The 14,221-nt window shown below is 39.7% G+C and overlaps 1 protein-coding gene across 3 annotated transcripts in view; it reads left to right on the top strand.

Annotated features, from left to right (window-relative positions):
* Positions 1 to 12,792, top strand: part of prkg3 (protein kinase cGMP-dependent 3) — a 65,067-nt gene extending 52,275 nt beyond the window's left edge. For 2 of the 3 annotated variants that reach the window (XM_061885998.1, XM_061885999.1), the window contains 10 exons: positions 2,517 to 2,564; positions 2,634 to 2,675; positions 2,754 to 2,865; positions 2,939 to 3,075; positions 4,430 to 4,519; positions 7,630 to 7,771; positions 7,854 to 8,017; positions 9,677 to 9,793; positions 9,872 to 9,934; positions 12,124 to 12,792. In XM_061885998.1, coding sequence (XP_061741982.1) covers positions 2,517 to 2,564; positions 2,634 to 2,675; positions 2,754 to 2,865; positions 2,939 to 3,075; positions 4,430 to 4,519; positions 7,630 to 7,771; positions 7,854 to 8,017; positions 9,677 to 9,793; positions 9,872 to 9,934; positions 12,124 to 12,307 — 1,099 coding nt within the window. In that variant the 3' untranslated portion in view covers positions 12,308 to 12,792. The remainder of the gene's footprint in view (positions 1 to 2,516; positions 2,565 to 2,633; positions 2,676 to 2,753; positions 2,866 to 2,938; positions 3,076 to 4,429; positions 4,520 to 7,629; positions 7,772 to 7,853; positions 8,018 to 9,676; positions 9,794 to 9,871; positions 9,935 to 12,123) is intronic. The other variant, XM_061886000.1, reaches the window with a different exon arrangement.
* The last annotated feature ends 1,429 nt before the right edge of the window (positions 12,793 to 14,221 follow it).

Raw genomic sequence — 14,221 nt, 5'->3', positions numbered from 1 at the left:
CAACATACTGTACGCACAAAAGTATCTGGACACCGCGTCATTATGGCAAACGGCTGCCATTGAACATCCCTAAAATATTGACTACTCATGGGGTCGAGCTTGAGTTGGTCAGCACTTGGGTTGCACAATTCCGGGAATATTCAAAGTTGGAATCATTCCCTGGGAATTAATGAGAATTAACGGGAATAAACAATGACTGCAACATGCTAGATCTTTCAGCATGATTTTTAGCTAAAACAACCTGATTTAATGCAAATTCAGTAGAGTTTCAGATAATAGACATGGTGTCGTTAGTCATTCACCGAGCGAGTTGGCTTGTTAGCCACGGCTACAGCACCGGCAACAACACACTCTTGTTGTGGTTATGCTCCGCTCGCTGCGGTTTGATGAGGTCATCAAGCGTCGCCAGTAAACTTCTCGTACTGCAGTCTTCAACTCCTGTGTTGTGTGAGGGGAGATGGGAGGGGCTGCTGACTGGAAGACGCAACAGCTCTGTACTTCTCCCTACGTCTGTGTTTTACTGGATATGTACCGCTCCGTACAGCGGCGTTGTAAAAAGTCATTAATTTTATTTCTTGAAACCGATAAGTTATGATATTACATTTTAAAACATTTATCGGCCGATTTTATCGGACATCTCTACTAACAGCCTACAGATCTCAGGGCGGACACTCTAACCCAGGGGTGTCAAACTCATTTTAGCTCAGAGGCCGCATGGAGGAAAATCTATTCCCAAGTGGGCCGGAGGGGTTAAAATCATGGCATGATAACTTAAAGATAAAGACAACTCCAGGTTGGTTTCTTTGTTTTACTTTGGCCAAAAATAGAACAAGCACATTCTGAAAATGTACAAATCATGGATAATCTTCTGGACAAAACACTTCCAGTTTGTTGAAAATGATGAGGCAATTGGTGCAGTTTGAGAAACAAAATGAGCATAGACTTTGTCTGTGTTTCTACAAAGCCATGATTAAACTTTAAGTCACAGCTTTTTTTGGGATTGAAGGTAAAAACTAATCAAAAGGGTTAAGTTCACTTTTCTCGTGTTTGACAGAGACATTTTGGGGCAACGAAGGTGCCAAATGACGATGTGTTTGAAGCAGAAGACATAAAACGGCAGATTTTAGGTTTCATGTGGGTCGAGGAGGAGGAGCCACTGTCACCCTTTATTGAATACCTCTTGCTTGGCCCCGGTATAAACCGTGCTTGCCTAACAGAATTGCCATTGTGACATCCAGTGGACACATTTAAAACAGCAGTTTATTTTGTTTAAAAAAAAAAAAAAAAGCAGCTCATTTTAATATTTGGCAAATTCTTCACGCGGGCTGGATAAAACCTGTTCATGGGCCTGATCTGGCCTGCGAGCCGTACGTTTGACACCCCTGCACTAACCACTAGGCCACTGAGTAGGTTATAAGACGTCTGTGGTTATTTTTGATATCAAAGGTCACCAGTATAGACAGCGATTTTAAACTAGACAAACAAGTCAATGGCGTTTTAAAATCGTGTTTTTATCACCTTCGTCTTTTAGTAAAGGTTAAACCCTTTTTATCTTTTAACCTTTTTGAACAAGTCTTGCATGCTTTTATTTCAAGTGGCCTGGACTACTGCAATGCACTTTATGCTGGCATTAGCCAAAAAGCTCTCTCCCGGTTGCAGTTAGTCCAGAATGCGGCTGCAGGACTTTTAACAGGGGCCAGGAAACACCAGCATATAACCCCAATTCTTCAGAGTCTGCACTGGCTCTCTGTTCATTTTAGAATTGATTTTAAAACATTGCTGTTTGTTTTTAAATCTTTACATGGACTGGCACCTCAATATATCTCGGACCTTATCCAAATTTACATTCCTGCGCGCGCTCTGAGGTCCGAAAGCCAGCTCCAGCTCGTGGTGCCCAAGACCAGACTTAAGACCAGGGGAGACAGGGCCTTCTCTGTGGTCGGCCCTAAGCTCTGGAACACTCTGCCCCTCCATGTTCAAACTGCTTCCACAGTGGAGTGTTTTAAGTCTCGTCTTAAGACCCACTTTTATTCTTTGGCTTTTAACACTACATGAGTTGTGTGGTCCTCTGTCCTCTGTTGTCCTCTGTTTTTTTTATACACTTTGATTTCTATTTTACTGTTTTAATTGATTTTACCCTTTAAAATAGTTTTTAATCATATTTGTTTTTATATTGTTTTTATTGGTTTTATATTTATTTTTTTATTTTTATTTTATTGTTTTTTGTTTTTATTCAGTCATTGGTGGAGCATAATATATATATATATACTTCTTTTTTTTAATTTTATTTTATTTATTTATTTATTTAGTTGTTTTTTTTCTACAATTGTTTTTAACATGGCTGTGCAGCACTTTGGAAACGTTATTGTTGTTTAAATGTGCTATATAGATAAAGTGGATTGGATTGGATTGGATTGGGTGCGAGCAGAGACCATAGTCACGCAGCCACTATTTTGTGTGTGCTCAAATACTTCTGTCTTCCTCATTATTTGATGTTGATGTATGTTCTCCTTCAGGGTGTTTGAAGAGACAATCCCAGTGGAGCAGTTGGAGTTGTTTGATGAGTATGCACAGCAATATCATCTTCCCCAGCACTCCTTTGTGACTAAAATCCAATTCATCTTTACCGACAGCTCCAAGATGCTCCAGGAGGCCAAAGATCCTGCAAAGTCCAGGTGAGCGTCCTAGAGGAGCTGCATGCTGAAATCTCCTTATGTATTGTGATGTGTGTGTGTGTGTGTGTGTTTTTGTAGTCCCAGCTCCACCCTGAGGTTTAAGGACCTGGTTCCTGTCCTGTACCAGGAGGGCCGGTATCAAGGAGATCCGGTCACCCTCGGAGTAGGAGGCTTCGGACGCGTTGAGCTGGTGCCCGATGTTTTAATGCCCGTGCTTTAATGCAAACTGCGTGTCTTTATTAACCATTTGTTGTCATTGCAAGATGACCGAGTTGAATTATGGGAAGTACTACGCCATAAAGAGGGTGAGTAAGAAGCACATAGTTGCCAAGAGGCAGGAGGAGCACATGCTGTTTGAGAAGAAGATCCTTAAAGCCCTCCAGTGCGACTTCATTGTCAGGTAACACACACACACGATGTCAGCATGAAACAACATGGCTACTAGGGATGGGAACTGATAAGAGTTGTCCGGTTCCGTTTCCACTTTCCATTCTGCTTAAATATTTGGTTCCTCTTATCGATTCTTATTTGGGGGAAAAAATTTGAAAAAATGGTGGCTTAGCATCAATTTAGTTTAGTTTAGAGCTGGAATTAATTGATATAGTGAATTGATTAACGTGGACCCCAACTTAAACAAGTTTTTGGGTTGTTACCATTTAGTGGTCAATTGTACGGAATTATTTACTGTACTCTGCAATCTACTAATAAAAGTTTCAATCAATCAATCAAAAATGGGTCTCAAACTAATTTTACCTCCGAGGCCACATGGAGGAAAGCCTATTCCCACATGGGCCGGACTATTAAAATCATGACATAATAACTTGAAAATACAACTACGACAACTTCAGATTGTTTTTTTTTTTGTTAAATACGCGACTTTCATTTATAAGTGCTCAAATGGGGCAGCACGGTGGTAGAGGGGTTTGTGTGTCTGCCTCACATTACGAAAGTCCTGAGTTCGATCCTGCGCTCGGGATCTTTCTGTTTGGAGTTTGCATGTTCTCCCCGTGACTGCGTGGGTTCCCTCCGGGTACTCCGGCTTCCTCCCACCTCCCAAGACATGCACCTGGGGATAGGCCCCTCCCACCTCCAAAGACATGCACCTGGGGATAGGCCCCTCCCACCTCCGAAGACATGCACCTGGGGATAGGCCCCTCCCACCTCCAAAGACATGTACTTGGGGATAGGTTGATTGGGAACACTAAATGGTCCCTAGTGTGTGAATGTTGTCTATCTGTGTTGGCCCTGTGATGAGGTGGCGACTTGTCCAGGGTGAACCCCGCCTTCCACCCGATTGTAGCTGAGATAGGCTCCAGCACCCCCCGCGATCCCGAAAGGATAAGCGGTAAAAAATGGATGGATAGATGGATGATATGTTTAAATGTTTCAGCATATTGCTCGCATGTCCTCCTCTTGATGAAATATCAGCCGTATAATTATTAGAAGTAGCGCTGTTGCAATCCTTTCTAGTTAAATGTAGTCAACTTTAGAGAGTTTGTTGCGGCATGCATTTGCTTTTTTGAGATCTGACATCACTATTCACGTCCTACGCATCATTCCCACCTGGAAGCATTGATAATAGAACCGTTTGACTAAATGGCATGTGATTCCAAGGAATTCATACACTGGGAACCGGTTTTGAACAAGAACCAGTTGTCGATTCCCATCCCTAAAGGCTACTGTAACCTAAACCTGGTGATGTTATGTTATTGTTTTTCAAACCTGGTGATGTTATGTTATTGTTTTTCTTTCAGACTTCACGCAGCCTTTAAGGACACACGTTACATCTATATGGTGATGGAGTTCTGCGGGGGCGGCGAGATCTGGACCAAACTTAAAGAAGTGTAAGGGAAAACACAATATAATAATAATAGCAATAACAATACATTTAAAAAAAACAATAGCAATATTAAACAATGAAATACGTTGTTCCATTTTAATTGTCTTTAATTCAGTTTCAGTTTTTCACACTTACTTTGCCACCATAGAGTGTGTTTTTTTTTATTTTTATAAAATGTTTGTTAATCAAATGCAAAAATGGTCACATTCATTGGTGCAATACATCCTTGGACAACAATGCCCAGTATTCTAAGTAAAAGTACAGTATTTGTGTAAATGTACTGTATCAATAAGTGCTTAAGTAACATTGCATAGCTTACTATAACAAATCGTAGCATAACCTAACAACATAGTATATCACTGCAGAATAACAATATAGCATAATGATATCAGTGAATCAAAGTTGATTTATATAGCCCTTAATCACAAGTGTCTCAAAGGGCTGCACAAGCCACGACGGCTCAGATCCCAACAGAGCATAATGTAGCATAGTGATATACTGTAGCACAGGGGTGGGCATTATGTTTTTTGTCTTTTTTTTCATTTCATTTTTATTTATCTCATTCATTGATGTGCATTTAGAACGATAAATAATCGTATCACAATCATACAATTTGAATTAACACAATTCCTGAGAAGGAGCAGGATGAAGAAAATCTTATAATTTCCAGCCCCCTTTGACATAATACATTATCTTACTTCATGAATATCATTTAAGCCGACACATATATCCAAATGTAATGAAACAATCAAAAACAAAAAACACAAGAAAAACAAAACAAGTGCAAAACTTCATAAAGTATAAACCAAACCGAGAAAATAATAGTAATAGCCTTTGATTATAAAGGGACTACAGAATGCTTGTAAAAAGAAAAACAAACTTTATAGAGACTTTATAAAAGTAAGAACAAAGGATGCTTAAACGAAATATAAGGTTTACAAAAACAAATTGATAACAATAATGAGACAAGCCAAAAAAGCTAAAAAAAAGTTGATCGGGAGCTACCTGTCGATCGCGGAGGGTGTGTCAGTCGACCGCAAGCCAGGCATGAAACAAATAGACATACAAATGAGCAATCATCAATCTTCACCAAGACTTCACTTTCGTCAGTTGTTTGACATTCTCGGCACCCGAGGATCTTGTGAGATGACGCTGGCTGCTGCGAGCTCTAAGAAAAAAGTCACTGACAGGACGGAGAGAAACACTTTTTATTTCAACAGACTCTTGGGCCGTACCTGCTGTCAAAACTCTAAAGACAGACTGCACAGTTCCTGTCTTCACCATAAAAGACCTGTTTCATCCTGCCTGTGCTAACAAAATAAGAGTCTCAGAAAGCTAGCGTGCACAAGCTAGCAAGCTACGGAGTTTGATGCCAATGTATTTTTCCCCCGCCCTCAGCGACCACTCTCTCTCCTTTTTGTTAAAATAAGGCCAATAATGTGATTTTTTGTGGTCCCCTTTGTTTAGAAAAGTACCAAAAAGTATCAAAATAATGCTAATGTAAACAAACGCCTTAGGTGGATCTACACCTGACATCCACTGTAACGATACCAAGTACAGGAGCGTATCTAGTCAATACTACTATGATTAGGTCGATATTTTTTGACATCACATCTTCTTTCATTTAAAAAAAAATGCATATTATGTTAATAAACTCAGGAAATATGTCCCTGACTTTGAATATGACCAATGTATGATCCTGTAACTACTTGGTATCGGATTGATACCTAAATGTGTGGTATCATCCAAAACTAATGTAAAGCATCCAAAGAAGAGAAGAATAAGTGATTGTTACATTTAAACAGAAGTGTAGATAGAACATGTTAAAAGAGAAAGTAAGCAGATATTAACAGTAAATGAACAAGTAGATTGATAATTCATTTTCTACCGCTTGTCTCTCATGTTGACAAAATACTAGGTAGACAGATGACACAATATGTTACTGCATATGTCAGCAGACTAATTAGCAGCCTTTTTTTACTTATTAATAAAAGAAAAGTTGTCTAGTGTGTACAGCAAATTTGTTACTGCTATCGGTGTCAGGCTAGCCACTGACAGTTTTTGTGTTTTAGTTTTTCCTCTGTGTGTGTTTTTTGTATTTCCTGTTTTTAGTTCCTGTCAGCGCTCTTATTTTCTCTGTTTGCTGTTTTTTTCCCTGTGCGCTGTTTTCCCTCACCTGCGGCTGGTTGGCACCTGGCCACACCTGGTGTCAATCAGCCCGATTCTATTTGAGCCTGTTTTTGTCCTCCAGTCAGTTTCTGGATTATTGTCATGTCGATGTCGCTCTTGTCGTTGCTACCTGTCGTATCTTGTCTTGTCTCTGCAGCGTTGCGGTAAGCTATGTTTGATTGCGGTTTTTAGCGTACTGCCTTTTGTTCCCTGCTTCCAAGTTTGTTTTTATATTACATGTACGCCTTCTGTTTCCTGCTCGATTCTTGCTAGCTTCCATGCTAAAGTCCTTTTTGTTTTCTAGCTCCCTTAGTTTGTTATACGCCTCGTGCGCTTTGTGTTAGTATCCTTTTGTTTGTTCTTGTTCTATTATTTAAATTAATTCATGTTTTCTCATTCGATGCCTGCCTCCATCTCTGCATCTTGGGGTTCGTCACAAACAAACTCTGACAATCTGTGTACATATCATTTATACACACATACAGTACACCTTGGCCCCCAGACACATTTTTTTCTCTACATTAATGTTAAAGTACCAATGATTGTCTCACACACACACTAGATAATTCTCTGCATTTGACCCATCAACCTTGATCACACCCTGGGAGGAGAGGGGAGCAGTGAGCAGCAGCGGTGACCGCGCCCAGGAAACATTTTTGGTGATTTAACCCCCAATTCCAACCCTTGATGCTGAGTGCCAAGCAGGGAGGTAATGGCTCCCATTTTTATAGTCTTTGGTATGACTTGGCTGGGGTTTGAACTCACAACCTACCTATCTCACTCTAACCACTATGCCACTGAGTGTGGCCCCCGAGTCAAAATATTTGCCCAGTTCTGATGTAGTATAACATTATGGCATTATATAGCATAGCAATATAGCATAACATTCAGACCTAAAGTAATATATTTCATGGTTACACACTATTGTCTCTATGTGATCATCAGTGGGCGTTTTGACGAGCAGATCGCCATCTTTTGCACCTCCTGCGTGGTGGAGGCCTACGCCTACCTCCACAAGAAAAGCATCATGTACCGAGACCTGAAGCCAGAGAACCTGATGTTGGACGTGCGTGGCTACGTCAAACTGGTGAGTTTAGTCCATTTCAATGCAGCACATTTTCATCTGGTTCCATACAAAAATAAAAAAAAACAATCATTGTGATATGTAGGTGGACTTTGGTTTTGCCAAAGAGTTGGTGCGTGGAGAGAAGACGTACTCATTTGTTGGTACTCCTGAATACATGGCGCCGGAGATCATCAAGAACCAGGGACATGACTTCGCTGTTGACTTTTGGTCGCTTGGCATCCTCATCTATGAGCTCCTGGTGGGAAGGTAGCTTCAATCACGTTTACTCTTTATACATCAGACTTGTGTTACTTTGGTGGTTATTAATAATATGCACCACCTTTCAAAATACAAACCCTGTTTCCTTATGAGTTGGGAAATTGTGTTAGATGTAAATATAAATGGAATACAATGATTTGCAAATCATTTTAACTCATATTCAGTTGAATATGCTACAAAGACAAGATATTTGATGTTCAAACTCATAAAATGTATTTATTTATTTATTTTTGCAAATAATTATTAACTTAGAATTTCATGGCTGCAACACGTGCCAAAGTAGTTGGGAATGGGCATGTTCACAACTGTGTTACATCACCTTTTCTTTTAACAACACTCAAACGTTTGGGAACTGAGGAAACTAATTGTTGAAGCTTTGGAAGTGGAATTCTTTCCCATTCTTGTTTTATGTAGAGCTATAGTCGTTCAATAGTCCGGGGTCTCCGCTGTCGTATTTTACGTTTCATAATGCGCCACACATTTTCGATGGGAGACAGGTCTGGACTGCAGGCGGGCCAGGAAAGATGTGTAAGTTACCCATGCCTTGGGCACTAATGCACCCCCATACCATCACAGATGCTGGCTTTTCAACTTTGCGTTGATAACAGTCTGGATGGTTCGCTTCCCCAGGATGTCGAATATTTCCAAAAACAATTTGAAATTTGGACTCCTCAGACCACAGAACACTATCCCATTTTGCATCAGTCCATCTTACATGATCTCGGGCCCACAGAAGCCGGCGGCGTTTCTGGATGTTGTTGATAAATGGCTTTCGCTTTGCATAGTAGAGCTTTAATTTGAACTTACAGATGTACCGTCTAACTGTATTTAGTGACAGTGGTTTTCTGAAGTGTTCCTGAGCCCATGTGGTGATATCCTTTAGAGATTGTCGGTTTTTGATACAGTGCCGTCTGAGGGATGGAAGGTCACGGTCATTCAATGTTGGTTTCCGGCCATGCCGCTTACGTGGGGTGATTTCTCCAGATTCTCTGAACCTTTTGATGATATTATGGAGCGTAGATGTTGAAATCCCTAAATTTCTTGCAATTGCACTTTGAGTAACGTTGTTCTTAAACTGTTTGACTATTTGCTCACACAGTTGTGGACAAAGGGGTGTACCTCGCTCCATCCTTTCTTGTGAAAGACTGAGCATTTTTTGGGAAGCTGTTTTTATACCCAATCATGGCACCCACCTGTTCCCAATTAGCCTGCACACCTGCGGGTTGTTCCAAATAAGTGTTTGATGAGCATTCCTCAACTTTGTCAGTATTTATTGCCACCTTTCCCAACTTCTTTGTCATGTGTTGCTGGCATCAAATTCTAAAGTTAATGATTTGCAAAAAAAAAAGGTGTATCGGTTTGAACATCAAATATGTTGTCTTTGTAGCATATTCAACTGAATATGGGTTGAAAATGATTTGCAAATCATTGTATTCTGTTTATATTTACATCTAACACAATTTCCCAACTCATATGGAAATGGGTTTTGTCATAAAAACCAAAAAACACACTGTTGTGTACAATTATACTAAACTGCTAATATAAATGAGACCATCACATATCAACCACAAGATGGCAGCAAAGAAACATTGTTTTAATTTGCAGTTTTGTTCTTTCATGTTTCCTTTTTTTTTTTTTTTTAATCAGCCCTCCCTTTTCGAGCTCGGAGCCTCAGAAGATTTACTCCAAGATTCTGGATGGCGTGCTGAGTTATCCTCCATACTTAAGTGAAGCAGCCAAGTCCATTATTAGCAAGCTGTGCAGGTGCGAGCATAACAATATAAAATTAACTGCTTCAAAAGTCCATACTTGAAATATAAGTCAATGTGTTTTTGTTTGCAGACCCCGGCCAGGCCAGAGGTTAGGAAACACTAAGAATGGCATCAAAGATGTCCGAAGTCACAGGTAAGTACCACATTTTCCGGGTTCTAGAAATCTGCATCCACCAACTTTTAGAAGAAATTAATACTTTTACATATATTCGCTGAATTGTACTTGTACAAAAGACTTTGTAAATGTTTAATTACATATCTTAATTGTTTCCAAACAGTGCCTGTAACACAGCAGTAAAACGGCTGCTCAAACAAAACAGAAGTCCTCGTCAAGCTGATTGATTAATTGAAGCTTTGATTAGTAAATTGCACAGTACAGTACATATTCCGTACAATTGACCACTAAATGGTAAAACCTCAATAAATTTTGCAACTTTTTTAAAGGCCTACTGAAATGAGATGTTCTTATTTAAACGGGGATGGCAGGTCCATTCTAAGTGTCATACTTGATCATTTAGCGGTATTGCCATATTTTTGCAGAAATTATTTAGTAGAGAACATTAATGATAAAGTTCGCAACTATTGGTCGCTAATAAAGAAGCCTTGCCTGTACAGGAAGTAGCAGACTATGTGCGCGTGACGTCACAGGTTGTGGAGCTCCTCACATCTGAACATTGTTTACAATCATGACCACCAGCAGCGAGAGCGATTCGGATAGAGAAAGCGACGATTTCTCCATTAATTTGAGCGAGGATGAAAGATTTGTGGATGAGGAAAGTGGGAGTGAAGGACGAGGGGAAAAAAAAGACTAGAGGGCAGTGGGAGCGATTCATTTGTTGTTAGACACATTTACTAGGATAATTCTAGAAAATCCCTCATCTGCTTATTGTGTTACTAGGTTTTTAGCGAGATTATATGGTCGTAGCTGTACAAACTGAAGGTCGGCCCCGCATCTTTCTTCAGCACCAGTCGACGGGTGGTGGCGATGGCCATCTCTGCCCTTCGCAAGGGACCCTCTTCGAAACACGATCTTTCGAAATGATCGCTGCATAATACACTATACTTTGTGTGTGTGGTCCAATCCAACCGTGTTCGCTTGACATCTCTGTTCCATAGTAAAGCTTGACTGTCCTCTTTCAGGAATGTAAACAATGAAACACCGGCTGTTTGTGTTGCTAAAGCTGGCCGCAATACACCGCTTCCCACCTATAGCTTTCTTCTTTGACGTCTCCATTTTTCATTGAACAAATTGCAAAACATTCAGCAACACAGATGTCTGGAATACTGTGGAATTTTGTTATGAAAACAGATCACTTAATTGCTGGGAACGATACTGGAACAAAATGTCCTCTACAATGTGTGATGTCACGCGCACGCCTCATCATACCGAGACGTTTCAGCTGGATGTTTTGGCGCGAAATTTAAAATTGCAATTTAGTAAACTAAAAAGGCCGTATTGGCATGAGTTGCAATGTTAATATTTCATCATTGATATATAAACTATCAGACTGCGTGGTCGCTAGTAGTGGCTTTCAGTTGGCCTTTAAGTGAATGAATTAATCAATTCATGGTAAGAGCTAGCTCTTTAATCAGCTAAACAGACTTTTTGGTGAATTTACGGAACTAAAACAATACAAGAAGAATGGCATCGTAAGTAAATAATACTAACACAGAGACTTTGTTAGCATATTATACTGTCTACGATTTTCTTATAATTGGGCAGCACGGTGGAGGACGGGTTACTGCATGTGCATCACAATACAAAGGTCCCGGGTTCAATCCTGGGCTCGGGATCTTCCTGTGTGGAGTTTGCATGTTCTCCCCATGACTGCGTGGGTTCCCCCGGTACTACGGCTTCCTCCACAATATAATTCACCTCAATTACTAAAGCACGTACAAATATGCAAGAAAACGCTCCTACAGATCACAGTGTGGTTTAGTAAGTAGAAATTGTTTTAGTTATAGTGTAAAACTTAGAGTGATTGATTAAGAATCCTTTCAAGCAGGAACGCAATGGACGCTTATTCTTCCGGTTCACGACACGAATCAGGAAATATATTTTCAGCCCTCAGCACCTGCAGTGTGCAAACACGTCCAAAAGATGGCACTATATCACGATGACACACTTTCACAGTGTCTGTCGGTGTTCTACGAAAACTATTTGTTGAATACAAAGCATCGTGGCCGTTGGCAAACAAAAATCCACTACACCGTTTTATTAGGCGCAGGGTTCAAAGTGTGGGGAAAAAGTTTTCTTTGCTTATCATCGCAGATATGGACATGTCCTACTTGTTGTAAAGTCCCTGCACGTTCTCCCTGCAGGTGGTTTGGTAACATGAACTGGCACAAGCTGCGTATGGCTCAGCTGGACGCTCCCACGCTCCGCCTCATACGCAAGGCGAGTCAATCCCTTCCACCTCACCTTGACGCCTTATTTATGCTCTGCGAGTGGACCCATGTTTTCTTTCTCCCTCCCACTTTAGGGCCCCTGCTACATCAATTTTGACCGCTTCCCTCAAGACCAGACCAAGGCAGACGAGGAGTTGTCCGGTTGGGACCGTGACTTCTAAGCCGTATGACGCTGCCCAAAAAACAAACAAACTGAATTATTGAAGTACAGCATCCAAAACAAGATGATAAAACACCACGGTGCTGAAAGAAAACTTGGGAAAACCCAACTTGCATTCTCAAAGGGTTTTTTTTTTTTAGGCCAACCAATGACTTTCATGTTGACAATTTTCATGATAATCCACCCCAGTCACCAGCTCGAAATAAAAAACAATTCCAACCAAAAAACATGAAAACATTTGCGAGCTTATATTAGCATTGGTAGTTGGAAAATAACAGATTAAACCTAAAAAAAAATATCTCTATTTCAACTGAAAATATGATACACTGTCATTTTTATTGTTGCAATGCAATTATCCTAGGACTAATTTAGCCAGGAGGTACAGTCTATATCAGGGGTCCCAAAACTTTTTGACTCGGCGGCCAGGCTATATATATGTATATATATATATGTATATATATGTGTATATATATATATATATATATATATATATATATATATATATACACACACACAACGTATTTCCTTGAATTGCCGCCGGGCTGTTAATTAATTTAAAACCTCTTCTCACTCCGGCGTTTACCAAAGGCATGCGGTAAATTTAGGCCTGCGCTTATAAACTTGAGTGTGATGTAAGGATACCATCATGAAAAGCACATTTAATAAAAAAACGTTTTTATAGTCTTACCTTTACTTCTAAATGAAGTCCATGCGCAGCTCCGTCTGATCAAAAGCATCGATGACTTGTTTATGGAAGTCTTCCTTATCTTTCTTCAGTTTTAAAAGTCTCTCTGTCTCGATGGAGATCTTCCTTTATTACCCCCTGCTTCGATTGAAAGTCCAGTTTAGAAAAGTGTTTTATTTTAGATATGTAATCCTCCATGTTAAAAGTGCAAGCGAGAGGAAAAAATAAACGATCGCTGCTCACTCTTGCTGCTTGTTGTCACTTCTTCTGCAGCCGAGTTGTCGTTGATCACTAGCGCCCTCTACCACCAGGAGGCGGGAGTCATTTAATGACTCATTTGACACACGCAGCTACGGTATATTAATAAAACATAGCTGCTTGCTGTTCTTTTTAGCATATTCAATATCTTGGACCTTAAATCCTACTGAATAGCTCTTAATCTTCCTTTTATGCGATTTCAGGTTATTGAAATCAGCCTCCTCCATTTTGGAAATGATGACAGGTGAAGTGTCACTCGTGACGTGACGAGTTTGACCCAGCGGAAATTCTAGGCATATGCTAATTATTTGATGAAACGAGTCTGACCCGGCGGAAATTCTAGACATGCGCTAATAAAAATAATATTTTGTAAAACTAGTTTGACCCGGCATTAATCCTGACACGGCAGTAATTCAAGGCGGAGCATACTATATGCCCTGCGGCAATTCAAGGAAATACAGTATTTATTATCATTAGCATTAGTAATATTGTTATTAGTAGTGTTTCAGTAGCAGGATATCACTGCAGACAAGAGCACAAGTTGAGAAATATTGATGCATGCTTAGAATGGGGAAAAAATAGCATTATCTAGTGGACAGACCAAAAAAAGAATGACAGTAGTTAAAGAAAGTTTTATAAAGTTGTTTTGTTTTTTTATCACAAAGATCAAATATGTTGTATTTTGGATGTAGCTTTGTGATTTTAGGCTAATTTACAAATCCGTGTTTCAATCGTTCCTTTGTTTTTACATTGGGAACTATATATATATACAGTATATATGTATGTGTGTATATATATATTTTTTTTTTTTAATTAAATCAAATAATTCATGTTAGTTTTTATTGATATACATATATATATAATGTTAATTTGGTCAAATTTGAAGAAGATGGACAACAAGCGTATAA

This window comes from Nerophis ophidion, linkage group LG24 (assembly GCF_033978795.1).
Source record: "Nerophis ophidion isolate RoL-2023_Sa linkage group LG24, RoL_Noph_v1.0, whole genome shotgun sequence".
Lineage (NCBI taxonomy): Eukaryota > Metazoa > Chordata > Actinopteri > Syngnathiformes > Syngnathidae > Nerophis > Nerophis ophidion.
Note: the sequence above shows the minus strand (reverse complement) of the source record. Positions and strands in the feature narration are given on the sequence as shown.